This window comes from Malurus melanocephalus, unplaced genomic scaffold (assembly GCF_030028575.1).
Source record: "Malurus melanocephalus ecotype Western Australia unplaced genomic scaffold, MMel_1.1 scaffold_18, whole genome shotgun sequence".
Taxonomy (NCBI): domain Eukaryota; kingdom Metazoa; phylum Chordata; class Aves; order Passeriformes; family Maluridae; genus Malurus; species Malurus melanocephalus.
Window position 1 is genome coordinate 3,969,837 of NW_026623250.1, and position 12,822 is coordinate 3,982,658.

At 44.4% G+C, this 12,822-nt stretch overlaps 1 protein-coding gene across 1 annotated transcript in view; it reads right to left on the minus strand.

The window, feature by feature from the left end:
• Positions 1 to 12,822, minus strand: part of IL31RA (interleukin 31 receptor A) — a 36,507-nt gene that overhangs the window by 22,189 nt on the left and 1,496 nt on the right. Inside the window, exon 2 of the mRNA XM_057389680.1 lies at positions 586 to 667. Coding sequence (XP_057245663.1) covers positions 586 to 637 — 52 coding nt within the window. The 5' untranslated portion in view covers positions 638 to 667. The remainder of the gene's footprint in view (positions 1 to 585; positions 668 to 12,822) is intronic.

Consider the following 12,822-nt stretch of genomic DNA (forward strand, 5'->3'; position numbering starts at 1 on the left):
AAATCTTGTGTTTTAAGCCTGTTTTATAAAATGTTCCTATATGTAAAAGATATGCATACAATTTACAAGCATTTATCATTACTACTTACAATATCTGAAGATACATTAAATGAGTAAGTTTAAAATTTACAACTAAGCTGTAATATATTTCAGTATCTCATTAGTGTTTGTACACCTCYTAGAACTTAGATTCCAAGACACAATGCAGGAATTGTATACAAAATACATGTAACAGAAAAACACCTAAATGGACTGAATAAATTAATTCAGCATAAAGTTACCAAGCAGTGCGAGAATCACCCATTAGAGACCTGGAAGGAACTGGTTTTGTCTGACTTTTTTTGCTGCTACTTATTTCTTGAAGCCAAATTTCATTAATTTGAAATTATTAAATATAATAATTTATATTTCCTAAATAAATCTGTCAACAAGAGGACATCAAGACTACCATAAATTCATTTTTATATCTATACTGTCAAAATACACTTTTTCTGCTTTACGAACTCTGAAATTTCATTTGGAAAATGTTACCTTTTGGAAAAATTTTCTTATGGCAAGACAAGTGCTAATAATCCAGAAACATACCTGCTACAGAGCTGCAGAGCAGGACAAACATCCAAATCAAATTGTCAGACATTTCCTTCTCACTAACTACACGCAGAAAATGCTGTCACAAAACAAAAATAAAAATAATTTATTCCAAGCAAAGATGCCCTTGAAATACTTAGTCAGCAATTGTGTAAGAGTTAATAATGTCATTCAGCTTTTCTCACGTGTATTCCAGTGAAGTATTGCTTTGTCTAAGTGTTACTTTCCTGAACAATGGAGACACTTGAGGAAGTTTTCCTGTAATTTCCTATAACAAAGAGAATGATAAGTATACCTAAACCACTTCTGCAAGTGCTTTACCTTCCAAGGAGATCATAATAAARTAACTGGTAAGAAATGTATCCCCATTCACTTGACATTCATCCTTCCTCGTCTTTTCTAAGCAGATTCATTTAGTGAATTCTTTAGAAAATTAAGGCTATTGCAGAAGAAGGAATGATCTGCCTATCTCAGGGATCACCAMCTAACAAAGAAATTGTTCAGGAAGTGGACAATAGTTCAGGTCACTTTTCACCCAAAAGAGGGTGAATTCATGTTGGTTTTATGCCTGTTAAGTGTCACTAGCAGCAGACCTGAGTACACTCTGCAAAGACAAAGGAAGACACCTCTCTTTGGCTTTCTCTTCGAAGYTGACCTTTTGTGCAGCCAAAAAACCTCAAACTCCAGGTTAAGAAGGAGAAAGCAAAGTAGTAGACTAATTTCTTCTAAAAGGACAGCTGAATCTAGAGTTCCATGAGAAAAAAAAAATAAAAAAATCAAGCACTCTCCTTGCCTCAAGCACTGCTGTCAGCACATAGAGAATCACAGAATGTTTGGAAGGGACCCCGACAGACCATTTGATCCAAACTCCCTACCCTCACAGAGGCTCCTAGAGCCAGCTCCCACACAGCTTTTGAAGATCTCCCTCTGGAGACTCCACAAACTCCCTGGGTAAGCAGCAGTCATTCACTCTCACGGCAAAAGAAAAGTATTTCCTGATGTTTGAGGGGAGCTTCCTGTCCCAGCTTGTGCCCACTGCCCCAGGTYCTACCACTGGAAAGATTCTGTTTCTATCCTCTTTGAAGCCTCTCCTCAGGTACTGATGAGATCTCAGAGCTTTCTCTTCTCTASGCTGAACAGTCCCAGCTTCCACATGACATATGCTCTAGTACATTAATCATCATTGTGGCTATTCCCTGAACTCTCTGCAGAGCATCCACGTCTCTCTTGCTATGGGAAGTCCAGAACAAAATACTCCATGTATGGTGTCAGTGGTGCTGAACAGAGGGRCAGGATCTCCTCMCTTGACCCACTGATTGCAGCTCRAGTGCAGCCCAGGAAACCAGCCCRTGTCACACGGGCACATTGCTGGCTCATGTTCTTCTGGGTGTTCAGGATCCCCAGGCCATTTTCTGTGATGCTGCCCTCCACCTGGCCAGGCCCCTGTACTGCTGCCTGGGGCTGTACYTCCTCAGATGAAGCATTTGTCACTCCTCCTTGTTGAACTTCATTAAGTTCCTGTCAGCCCAGTTCTCCAGCTTGCCAAGTTTKCTGTGCACAGCAGCTCAACCCTCTGGTGTATCAGACACCCCTCCCAGTTTTGTGTCATCAGCAAACTGCCTTAGGGCACACTCTGCCAGAGTAGTCTAACCTATAACATTAACAAAAATATGGAATAGGACTGATCCAGTACTAACCCCTGGAGTACACCACTAGTCACTTGTCTCCAACTRGACTCCACAATACTGATCACCAATGTGTGGGCCCATTGTTAGACCAATTTTTACTCCACCTTGTCTAAGTTTGAAAGGTACTAAGGAAGGCAGGAGCCTCCCTTGGAATGGAAAATATTACCTCATTCCCTCCCTACTGTAATTTTGAAATTAAGGGGCTTTCAGGCACAGATATGAGAAATGGATTAACAGTTCTTTACTAGTACATATAAAATGGCAAACAACAACAATGGCAGCAAACAAACCCACGAGCGGATCAGCCGTGAGCAGAGCAGCCGTGAGCGGAGCAGTAGTGAACAAACCCACGAGTGGAGCAGCAGCGAACAAACGCACGAGTGGAGCAGTAGTGAACAAACCCACGAGTGGAGCGGCAGTGAACAAACCCGTGAGTGGGGCAGCAGTGAACAAACCCACGAGTGGAGCAGTAGTGAACAAACCCGTGAGTGGGGCAGCAGCGAACAAACCCGTGAGTGGGGCAGCAGCGAACAAACCCGTGAGCGGGGCAGCAGTGAACAAACCCACGAGTGGAGCAGTAGTGAACAAACCCACGAGTGGAGCAGTAGTGAACAAACCCATGAGCGGGGCAGCAGTGAACAAACCCACGAGAGGAGAGGCAGCGAACAAACCCACGAGCGGAGCGGCAGCGAACAAACCCGTGAGTGGGGCAGCAGTGAACAAACCCACGAGTGGAGAGGCAGCGAACAAACCCACGAGCGGGGCAGCAGCGAACAAACCCGTGAGCGGAGCAGCAGCGAACAAACCCACGAGTGGGGCAGCAGCGAACAAACCCACGAGTGGGGCAGCAGCGAACAAACCCACGAGTGGGGCAGCAGCGAACAAACCCACGAGCGGGGCAGCAGCGAACAAACCCACGAGCGGGGCAGCAGCGAACAAACCCACGAGTGGGGCAGTAGTGAACAAACCCACGAGCGGGGCAGCAGCGAGCAAACCCACGAGTGGGGCAGTAGTGAACAAACCCACGAGTGGGGCAGCAGTGAACAAACCCACGAGCGGGGCAGCAGTGAACAAACCCACGAGTGGGGCAGCAGCGAACAAACCCACGAGTGGGGCAGTAGTGAACAAACCCACGAGCGGAGCGGCAGCGAACAAACCCACGAGCGGGGCAGCAGCGAACAAACCCGTGAGCGGAGCAGCAGTGAACAAACCCACGAGTGGGGCAGCAGTGAACAAACCCACGAGTGGGGCAGCAGCACTCCCGACTGCCGGCACCTTTCCCCGCTATTGCAGCTCCGGCCACGGCCGGCAGGGGGCGCTGGGCGCTCCCGGCATGCGTGGATTCCTCCAGGCCGCCAGGGGGCGCTGTGGCGCAGGGGGTCCCGGCCTTTTCCCTCACGGCCATGGCGATAGCAAGCGGCCAGAAAGGTGGAGAAGGGGCTTCTCTTATGAGCTCACGGCGGAAGCCGATCCTGGTGCCCTCTATGGATAGTGAAAGAAGCTGTAGCAGGAACTGGGAGTAACAAGCTGGGGAGGCAGGGATGAGCAAAGTCCCGKCGTGGTGGACGAGATGTATCAGGAAAACTCGGCAGCTATTGCGGGGGGCTCCCGGCAGGACGGGGATGCGAGTTACAGTGTGGCAAAGAAACCTCAGAGCAGTGGCAGGGAAAYAGCGGGGGCTGGGCAGTGCCCATCCGGCTCCCCARCACAGCTGAGAGARACTCCCTTGGAGGAGGAGGGTGCTCAGGGATCCCGGGGTTTCCTTGAGGCACCCCAGCAGGTTGGGAAGGGTCCTTTGGTGAGGTAGGATATTAAAAATGTCCCAGTGCAATGGCCACTCTTACGCGCGAACACTTGCCCGCAGAAAGAGAAAAGCAGGAYGCTGGGCTTGGTGGCGGCAGCAAATTCTTGCCCCCCAGGCAGCAGCTTGACCACCCTGCTCCRAAGTTGGGAGAGCAAGAGAGCTAGGAGCTGCTCCAGCCCATTTTCACGGTATCTCTGCTCTTCCCAGAGAAACCTTCAGTAAAGAGAAGTGCAACCAGGTGCCCTCCTGCCCTGAACTTGGCAACTCCTTTTGTCTSTCTTAAATACCTTTAATCACTATTGTTCCTTAAGCAACAAAATGAGGGGAAATTCCGTAAGAAACAGAAAAAACAGAAAACCAAAAACCTTAGCCTCCAACACATCTCAATGCTTATCCAGCCTGTGCTACATCAGCTTGGCTGTAAGAACCCCTCCCTGTAAAGTGACCCAACTCCAACACGAATGGCAACCCACACTCCTCTTTTGGCTAGTAAGCAGACGTGCCTGTAGAAAATAAAAGCGTCAGATCCCCTTCACCACATGAGGGTGTAGAGCCCCGTATTCCTCCTTCCAGGACAAGTAGCTCTTGCCATTACGCTCATAAGCAATGGGTAGGCATTACTATTTTGCAGGTAGTTAGGGTCCCTGTTTCACATTAGGCTTTCGGGTTTACCTGGAATTTCAGCTCTCCATCAAACCTGTGTCGCAGGCAGGCTCCACGTGGGAGTCAAGTACTATCTCCCTAAAACAGTTACACCAGCAGCTCTCAATCCCAACAAGGTATCTGCTCCTCCCACAGGTTCAAACAGCACTAGGAAGCAGGTGCACCAAGTCACTGTTCAGAACAGTGATCTGTAATTGGGAAATAGACAATAGGGGTATGCCTTATGCTATGGTTTGCCACTAAAACCTTTTCGATTTGCTAAAAAAAATTAAAAAAAAAAAGAAAAATATGATAAAAACAATGTCTTGTGCTCAGTTTCTGTCAGAACTCTAATATTATTTTCAGTTTGTCTTGAGAATAATTTTATAAACTTGAGGCTATGACAGTAAAAAACAGGAGAAAAAAATKAAAAGGACACATGGACTAGAGAGAAAAATGAGGGACAAGTTTGTCCAGTGACATATTCCTAAAGTACAGCCARTAGTACAATATGTGCCAGCAAGAAATAAAACCAGTACATCATCTATTACAACTTACTCATCCAAGGTGCATGTTCTTGTTCTCAAAGCAGTTAAGATGAATTACACTATTTATGGCAATTAAAAAAAAAAAAGTATTCTGCACCAGCACAACACCAGCAGCTTTTCTCATTGCCTTTGATGTCCCTAGCCAGATTAAATTGTCTCCGAATTTAAACTTCCCTAACMTGATCCCTGGCTACTGTCTGTATCCTCCTAGGCTACCTGTCCCTGCTTCCACCCTGTAGACTTTTTTTTGGTGTTTGAGTTTATCCAAGCAGACCTCCCGGTGTTTTTGCCCAAGTTCCTCTTTGTTGGAATGCATCAATCCTGAGTTTGAAGATGCTTGAATATCATCCAGCTCACTTGAGCCCCTCTTCCCTCCAGCACTTTATCCCATGGTATTCTACCAAACAGGTTCCAGAAGAGGCTGAAGTCTGCTCCCCTGAGTCTGGTGTAATGAGCCTATTGTCCTTGCTCCCCAAGGATCTCGAGCAAACTCCAGCATTTCATGGTCATGGAAGCCARGATTGTCCTTGAGCTTCATCTTCCCACCAGCCCCTCCTTGTTGGTGACAACACAGTCCAGCAWAGCACCTCTCCTCATTGACTATGCGATCACTTCGAGAAGGAAGTTACCACCAACACATTCCAAAAAGCTCTTGGATTGCCTATGCGCAGCTTTGTTGTCCCTCCAACAGACACTGKGGAGGTTGAAGACCCTCATGAACACCAGGGTCTGTGAACCTGAGGCTGCTCCTCTCTGTCTGTAGAAGGCCTCATCTGCTCCATCTTCTGGGTCAGGTGTCCCGTACAGACCCTACTGCGATGTCCCCCGTCCCTGCCCTCCCTTGAGCTCTCGGTCAGTTCCTCATCCCTCCCCAGGCAGAGCTCCGTGTCCCCAGCTGGTCACGGCATGGAAGGCACAGCCTCTCCTCATCTGCCCTGCCTGTCCTTCCCAAACAGCCGCTATSCTTCCATTGCAGCAMTCAGCCATCRCAACCATCCCACCACCTCTGCAYTATGCCAGTAAGGTCACAGCCCCGCGGGCACGTGCATGGCTCTAACTCCTCTTGTTTATTCCCCGTAATAATATATATCCTATACATGCTCTCTTGCTATTTTTGAGGTGACGTGAGACAGAAGAGGCTGCATTTCAGCCAAAATACTTCAGCTGTTTCCAAGAATAAAACAAACATTTTTTTAATCATATTCCTTTAACTAGTTCCAGCAATCCCACACTTTTTTAGGAAGGAATTTGAACTCAGAAGCGTTGGCGAGTCACGAAAGCATTTTTGAATAAAGTTTGTGCCGAAAATACCACATACCATGACATCTCACCACAGTGGAGGACAGCACTGCAAGAACAGGCATAGCCAAGTTGGCTGCAATGCCAAGTGAGAAGCTTTCATAAAATTCTAGTTTCACACACACCAGAAAGCTTAAATAGTGAAAGATCCCATCCACACCCAGTAGGTGCTCCTCATCCTGTATCCATCCTGTACCTTTTCTTTCTCTCATCTAGTGCTCATCTAGTGTGCAGCCACAAATAAATCACTTCAACTTGCCGAAATAGCAGAAAACTTTAGAAAGTATTTGTACTACATTAGCAAATGTAAGCAACTTCCTACCTGATCAGACAAGAATCAGAATTGGTGAGATAGAGAACTGGGGAGAGAGACCTCCATACCTTTCTTCCYAGATGTGAGCGGTTAGTGTAGGTGAGTCCTCCTGCTTTCTCTTTCTCCAATATCAATTAGCAGCTGTTTATTTGACTTGCCAGCTGCTAGTTACCACCCACCAGAAGCCAGGATAGTGACTCAGCAGGTTACAATGCTGCTCAACTCTCAAGCAGTGTCCTGATACATGACAAAACAGYTCTTGGCTGTTTACAGAAGAGGTGGTACATGTAAAAGTGATAAAGGAACTGAGTGAAAATTACACCTTATATTCATGTTTCACTTAAAGATGTCTATAAAAGCTAAATTCTGATAACTAAATAAAAATGAACAGAACTGTCTTCTTCAACAGATAAAATAATTAATTCATGAAAACCAAATTTCTTGTAGGAAGATGTGATCTTAGTAAGGGTCACATTAAATAAAGAAAATAGGTGTAACATACTTAATGAATGCTGTTTCAATACTTCTGATTAAATTCCAGTGTTTGGAAGAYACATGATTTAAAAATTTCAAGAAGTTAAATGAAAAAATTACCCAAAGCAACCTTTCASCATACTGTATTTAAGACCATTTCTTAATTGCCTTTCTCCGACATGTCAGGACATGAAAACTTTTTCCATTCAGACCCAATTTTAAGACACAAACACATGCTTCTGCATGCAGTGTAGATGCTACACYATGAATAAAGAACATGCCACATCTRTAAAGGGAAAGACAGCATGTCATGGAGTCATTGAATCACAGAATTTTAAGTGCTGGAAGAGATCTTAAAGATCATCTAGTCCTAACCCTCTATTCCATGTTCAGGGACAACTTCCTCTASWTCAGGTTGTTCAAGATTTTATCCAGCCTGGCCTTGAATAATTCCAGGGATGGGGCATCCACAAMTTCCTGGGCGAACCTCTTCCCATGTCTCACCACCCTCAGAGTAAAGAATTTCTTCCTGATACCTAGCCTGAATTTGCCCTCTTTCAGTGTGTACCCATTCCTCCTTGTCCTGTCACTCCAGTTCCTGTCAGAGACCCTCTCCAGCTTCCCTGCAGGATCCTTCAAATACTGGAAGGTGTCTATGAGATCCCCACACAACCTTCTCTTCTCCAGGCTGAACAATCACAGCTTTTTCTCAGCCTGTCCTCGAAGGAGAGGATCTCCAGTCCTCTCATCAACTTMATGGCCTCTTCTGGAYTTGCTCCAGCAGTTCCCTGTTCCTCTTATGCTGGGGGCACCAGAGCTGGATGCAGGGTGAGGAAGGGGTTCTACCCCTTCTCTATGCTTGTGAGACCCCACCTGGAGTGCAGCACTCCAGGTGGGRTCTCACAAGCATAGAGAAGAGGTGGAACCCGTCCCYCACCCTGCTGGCCAYGSTCCTTTKGATGCAGCCCAGGATTTCCTTGGTTTTTTGGGCTGTGAGCAMTCACYGCCARCTCATGRTGAGTTTTCATCAGCCATCCCCCCCAAAACCTTTCCACTGAGGGCTGCTCTCAATCACATCTCTGCCCAGAGACATGAGGTGTGTTTGGGATTGCAATGATCCAGCGGTAGGATCTTGCACTTGGCTTTGTTGAACTCCATGAGATTGCATGGCCCCACCTCTCAAGATGCCATCCCTTCCCTCCAGCATGTATCAGCTGCCCCACACAGCTCAGTGTCATCAGCCCCCTCGCTGAGGGTGCCCTCGATCCCACTGTCCATGCCACCAACAAGATGTTGAACAGTACTGGCCCCAGGACCGACCCCTGAGGGACACCGCTCATCACTGGCCTCCATGCAGACAGTGAGGCACTGACCACTCTTTATGTATGGCTATCCAGACAGTTGCTTGTCAACTGAGTGGTTCATGCATCAAATCCATGTCTCTCCTACATAGAGACAAGGAGGGCCTCCAGGACAGCATTGAACACTTTGCACTAATCCGAGTAGATGATGCGAGTTGCTCTGTCTCTGTCCAGCAAAGCTGTAGCCCCATCATAGAAGAYCACAAAATTTGTCAGGCATGGTTTGCCTTTAGTAAAGCCATGTTGATTGTCACCATTCGCCTCTTTTGTTTTCCATGTGCCTTACTATAGTTTCCAGGAAAATCTGCTCCATGATCTGTCCTGGCACAGAGGTGAGACTGACTGGTCTGGAATTCCTTGGGTTCCAGCAGTCCCTTTTTAAAATGGTGGTTATAAAAGTCCCTTTTTCAGTCATCAAGGACTTCATTAGACTACCATAATTTTTCAAATTATGAAAAATTAGGGAGAGCAGTTTAGCAGTCTCTTCTGCCTTCATTCTCCCAGTTCCTGTTTTTGCGTTTCTCAACTTGAGTGATGTGGGTGGAGCACTTGCTGTTGAAGACTGAGGCACAGAGATTGTCAAAAACCTCAGCCTTCTCTTTGCCCAGGGCAGCAATGTCTTCAATTTCCTCCTGAAGAKGGCCCACATTATCCCCAGTCTTTGTTCTCCTTGCAATGTATCTATGGACTTGAGGCACACAATGCCTCAAGTACAGGGGGACAATCCCTGCCCTGCTCCTGCTGGCCACACCATTGCTGATCCAGGCCAGGATGCCAYTGGCCTTCTTGGCCACCTGGGCACACCCTGGCTCATGTTCAGCTGCTGTCACAGCACCCCCAGGTCCTTTCCAGCCCCTCTGTCCCAGCCTGTGGCACTGCCTGSGGTTGTTGTGAGCCAAGGGCAGGACCCRGCCCTTGGCCTTGTTGAACCTCACCCCAYTGGCCTCAGCCCATGGATCCAGCSTGTCCAGATCCCTCTGCAGAGCCTTCCTGCCCTCCAGCAGATCAACTCCTACCCAACTTGGTTTCATCAGCAAACTTACTGAGGGTGCACTTGATCCCCTTGTGAGGATCAACAATAAAGATATTGAACAGCGCTTGGCCCCATACTGAGCCCTGGGGAACCTCATTAGCAATCAGCTGCCAACTGGATATGGCACCACTCAGCACCATTCTTTGTTCCAGTCATTTTCAAGAATTTTTAACATCTTTGCTGGAATGTGACACAAAATTCTTTCTTACCAAGTCTGACACTCTCCTAACAACTAGGAAAGAGGAAAGAAGCTGAATAGACACTCCTATCTTTTATTTTAGTCTTTACTTCATTTGCTGGCTGCCATAGGGAGAGACAGACCTCGCCCTATACCCAACAAGCAAATACTGAATGCCAGGAGCCTAAATCTCTAYTCTGCCCCATTGAACCCCATTGACCTGATGTTCTGCAAAACGCATCTGGAAAAGCAATACCATCACTTTTCAGAACTCCAAGATTCAAATCCATCAGCATTTCCTGGAGGGAAAGATGACATTTCAGGCAAATCATGCAAGTACATATTTCAGCATCCTTTTTAGGTAACAGGCGGCATCAGATTCGTGATTGGTCAGGACTGCACAAAAGGTGAGTACCAGTGAATATCTGAGGAGGAAAGAAGAGGGTTTTCTACATTGGGTCAGAAAAAGACAATGACATGTAAACATAGCGGAAGAAGCAGTAAATTTGAGGGATAGCTAATGGGCTTCCCCAGCTCTCTAACCCCTGTAACTTGTGCACTGACAAGCCCATCTATGGGAAAAATTACAGACATTGTGATGAAAGATCCTGGGCACACTGGTTTCACAAATGAGTCTTTGACTGAGCCAAAAATAGGCAGCTGAACCTCAGATGAGGACGAATATTATTTAAAATGTTAACCTTTAAATAGAACTTGATCTAAATAGGTATTAGGTGCAATTTCTTCTGGAAAATAAACCCACATATACTTCAAATTATGACAGCCTACCTGAAAACTTAATGGTATCRTAATCTACTAACACCATATAAAGGAAATAAATTAAAATGACACATATTTATTGAGAAAACTATTAAGCTTACAGACATATCTAAAGGAGCCACATGGTGAGGCTCTCGAAATGCTRTATCAACTGTTGACCACAGAAACTTGATCTAAGAACGCTGTAACAGAAAAAAAAATCACCATCATCACATTCAACAACTTGTTAATTTAAAAGCTGCAAATCAACTAGAAACTGAAAATGCAGGAAAACAATTTTTTCCTCTTTCAGCCYCCAAAGAGAAAATGTAGATTCAAAAGGGTAAGATACTTTTTTTCTAAAATTCTGAAGGACATAATGACCAGGAAACATCAGTTCTGCTAATAACTGCTGATAACAATTATTTTGCTTAGTATACCCTGGAGTTACAGATATAAAATGTATTTTGATAAACCCTTCATTTTCTTATAAAACAGYACATTGAATTATAATACAATTATAACACATTATAATACAAAATGCTGTTACATTKGAATTTAAATAAAATTTTTAACTAYATGAGCTTGATACTAATAGGGGAAAAACAGAATATCACTCATTCTCTGAACAAGCATAAAAAATTCCTCTATGTTAATATTAAGATATAAAATTTTCAGATAAAAGCAGCAAAACAGAGACATATTTGCTAATTAATATATTGTTCTTCATTCAAGAAACAATTTTTTTKGGGAAAAGCTTAAAGTTACAAACACAAAACAAGATTTGCTTTCTTCATCTTTACAAATGGGTCATGTTTTTTATTTTAAATACATAAAATATTTTTGTATCCAATTTGATAATGCTCACTAGAAGAAAGTCCATGCCATTAGTATCACTAGAACTAAATGTTGATTATATTACCAGACAGAATGTTGGTCTTAGAGTGGCAATGTCATTCCCTGTTCTTTTTGTACTGAGGAAAAAAAAACAGACTACAAAAAAAGCTACAATTTAAGCAGAAGCAAACCTCCTTCTTAGGCTGTGTCTATACAGTCTGACTACRAGGTCTATTTGGGATACAAGAGTCTACTTTGAGAGATGATTTTTCATAATTTCAGRTATTTTCAGTTGGTAAGACATTATTAGACAATGATTGCCTTTGTGCCCATTTTTGTTGATGGAGAACAAGTTGCCTCTGCTGTGGCAAGCAACTAGGTGAGCAAAATGCATGGGCAGGGGTAGGAGGACCCATGCACTGAGCTCTACAGAAACTCTGTAGAAGAGAGTTAACTCTGAGAAGAGGGTAGCCAGACCCAAATCTCTTATTTGGTCAGATTTGGGTGGCTTCAATCTACAACCTGTACAGAATGTACACCTGTCAGAAAATCAGAAGGAAGATTCTACTACTTCAGAGCATTAGTTCACTTTCTCCAGTCTTGCCCCCCAAACTAAGACTGGAACTAGATGTAAAACACATATCTACTTAAATAATGTTAACAAAACATGTTTTGGAAGAAAGCAAATAGAAACTTGCCTGGATTGTTATGGAATCAGATACAACCCCAAAACACAGAATATAGTTACAATCCCTGTACTACAGCAGTACTGCAAGTGTTGGGAGAACACAGAATACAATGCAGCTAAGACCATGTTCCCACAGACATACGAGAAAGAGAAAAAAATGAGAACGAAACTTCACTTTCATACTTTCTTTACACTCAAAACTATGGCCCTGAAGCTTACCTGTACATGTAATGCATCATTCTGAAAAGGACATTTAATCATGTATTTTAGAAAACATTATAAACCCATGACTCATTGAAGCACCCTGCTACTTCAGATCAGCCTGTAAAGGTTATATATCCTGCTTTTCTTCACTATCTATGCTGAAAACTTTACTAAAAATACTTATATATTTCAGCCAAAACTGCAAGGCAAAACACTGCATGTTAGCGAGCAATTAGGCTCCATGGGACCTACAAAAGATGTTTTGACATCTTTTGTATTGCCATTGTAATTTTGCATGCCATTTTTTAGTTGAAAATGTTCCCTAGAAGCAATTACAATTATTACAAGCAATAATGCAAAATTTCACCAGGTTTATAAGATTACTATACAAAAATAAAGATCTTTA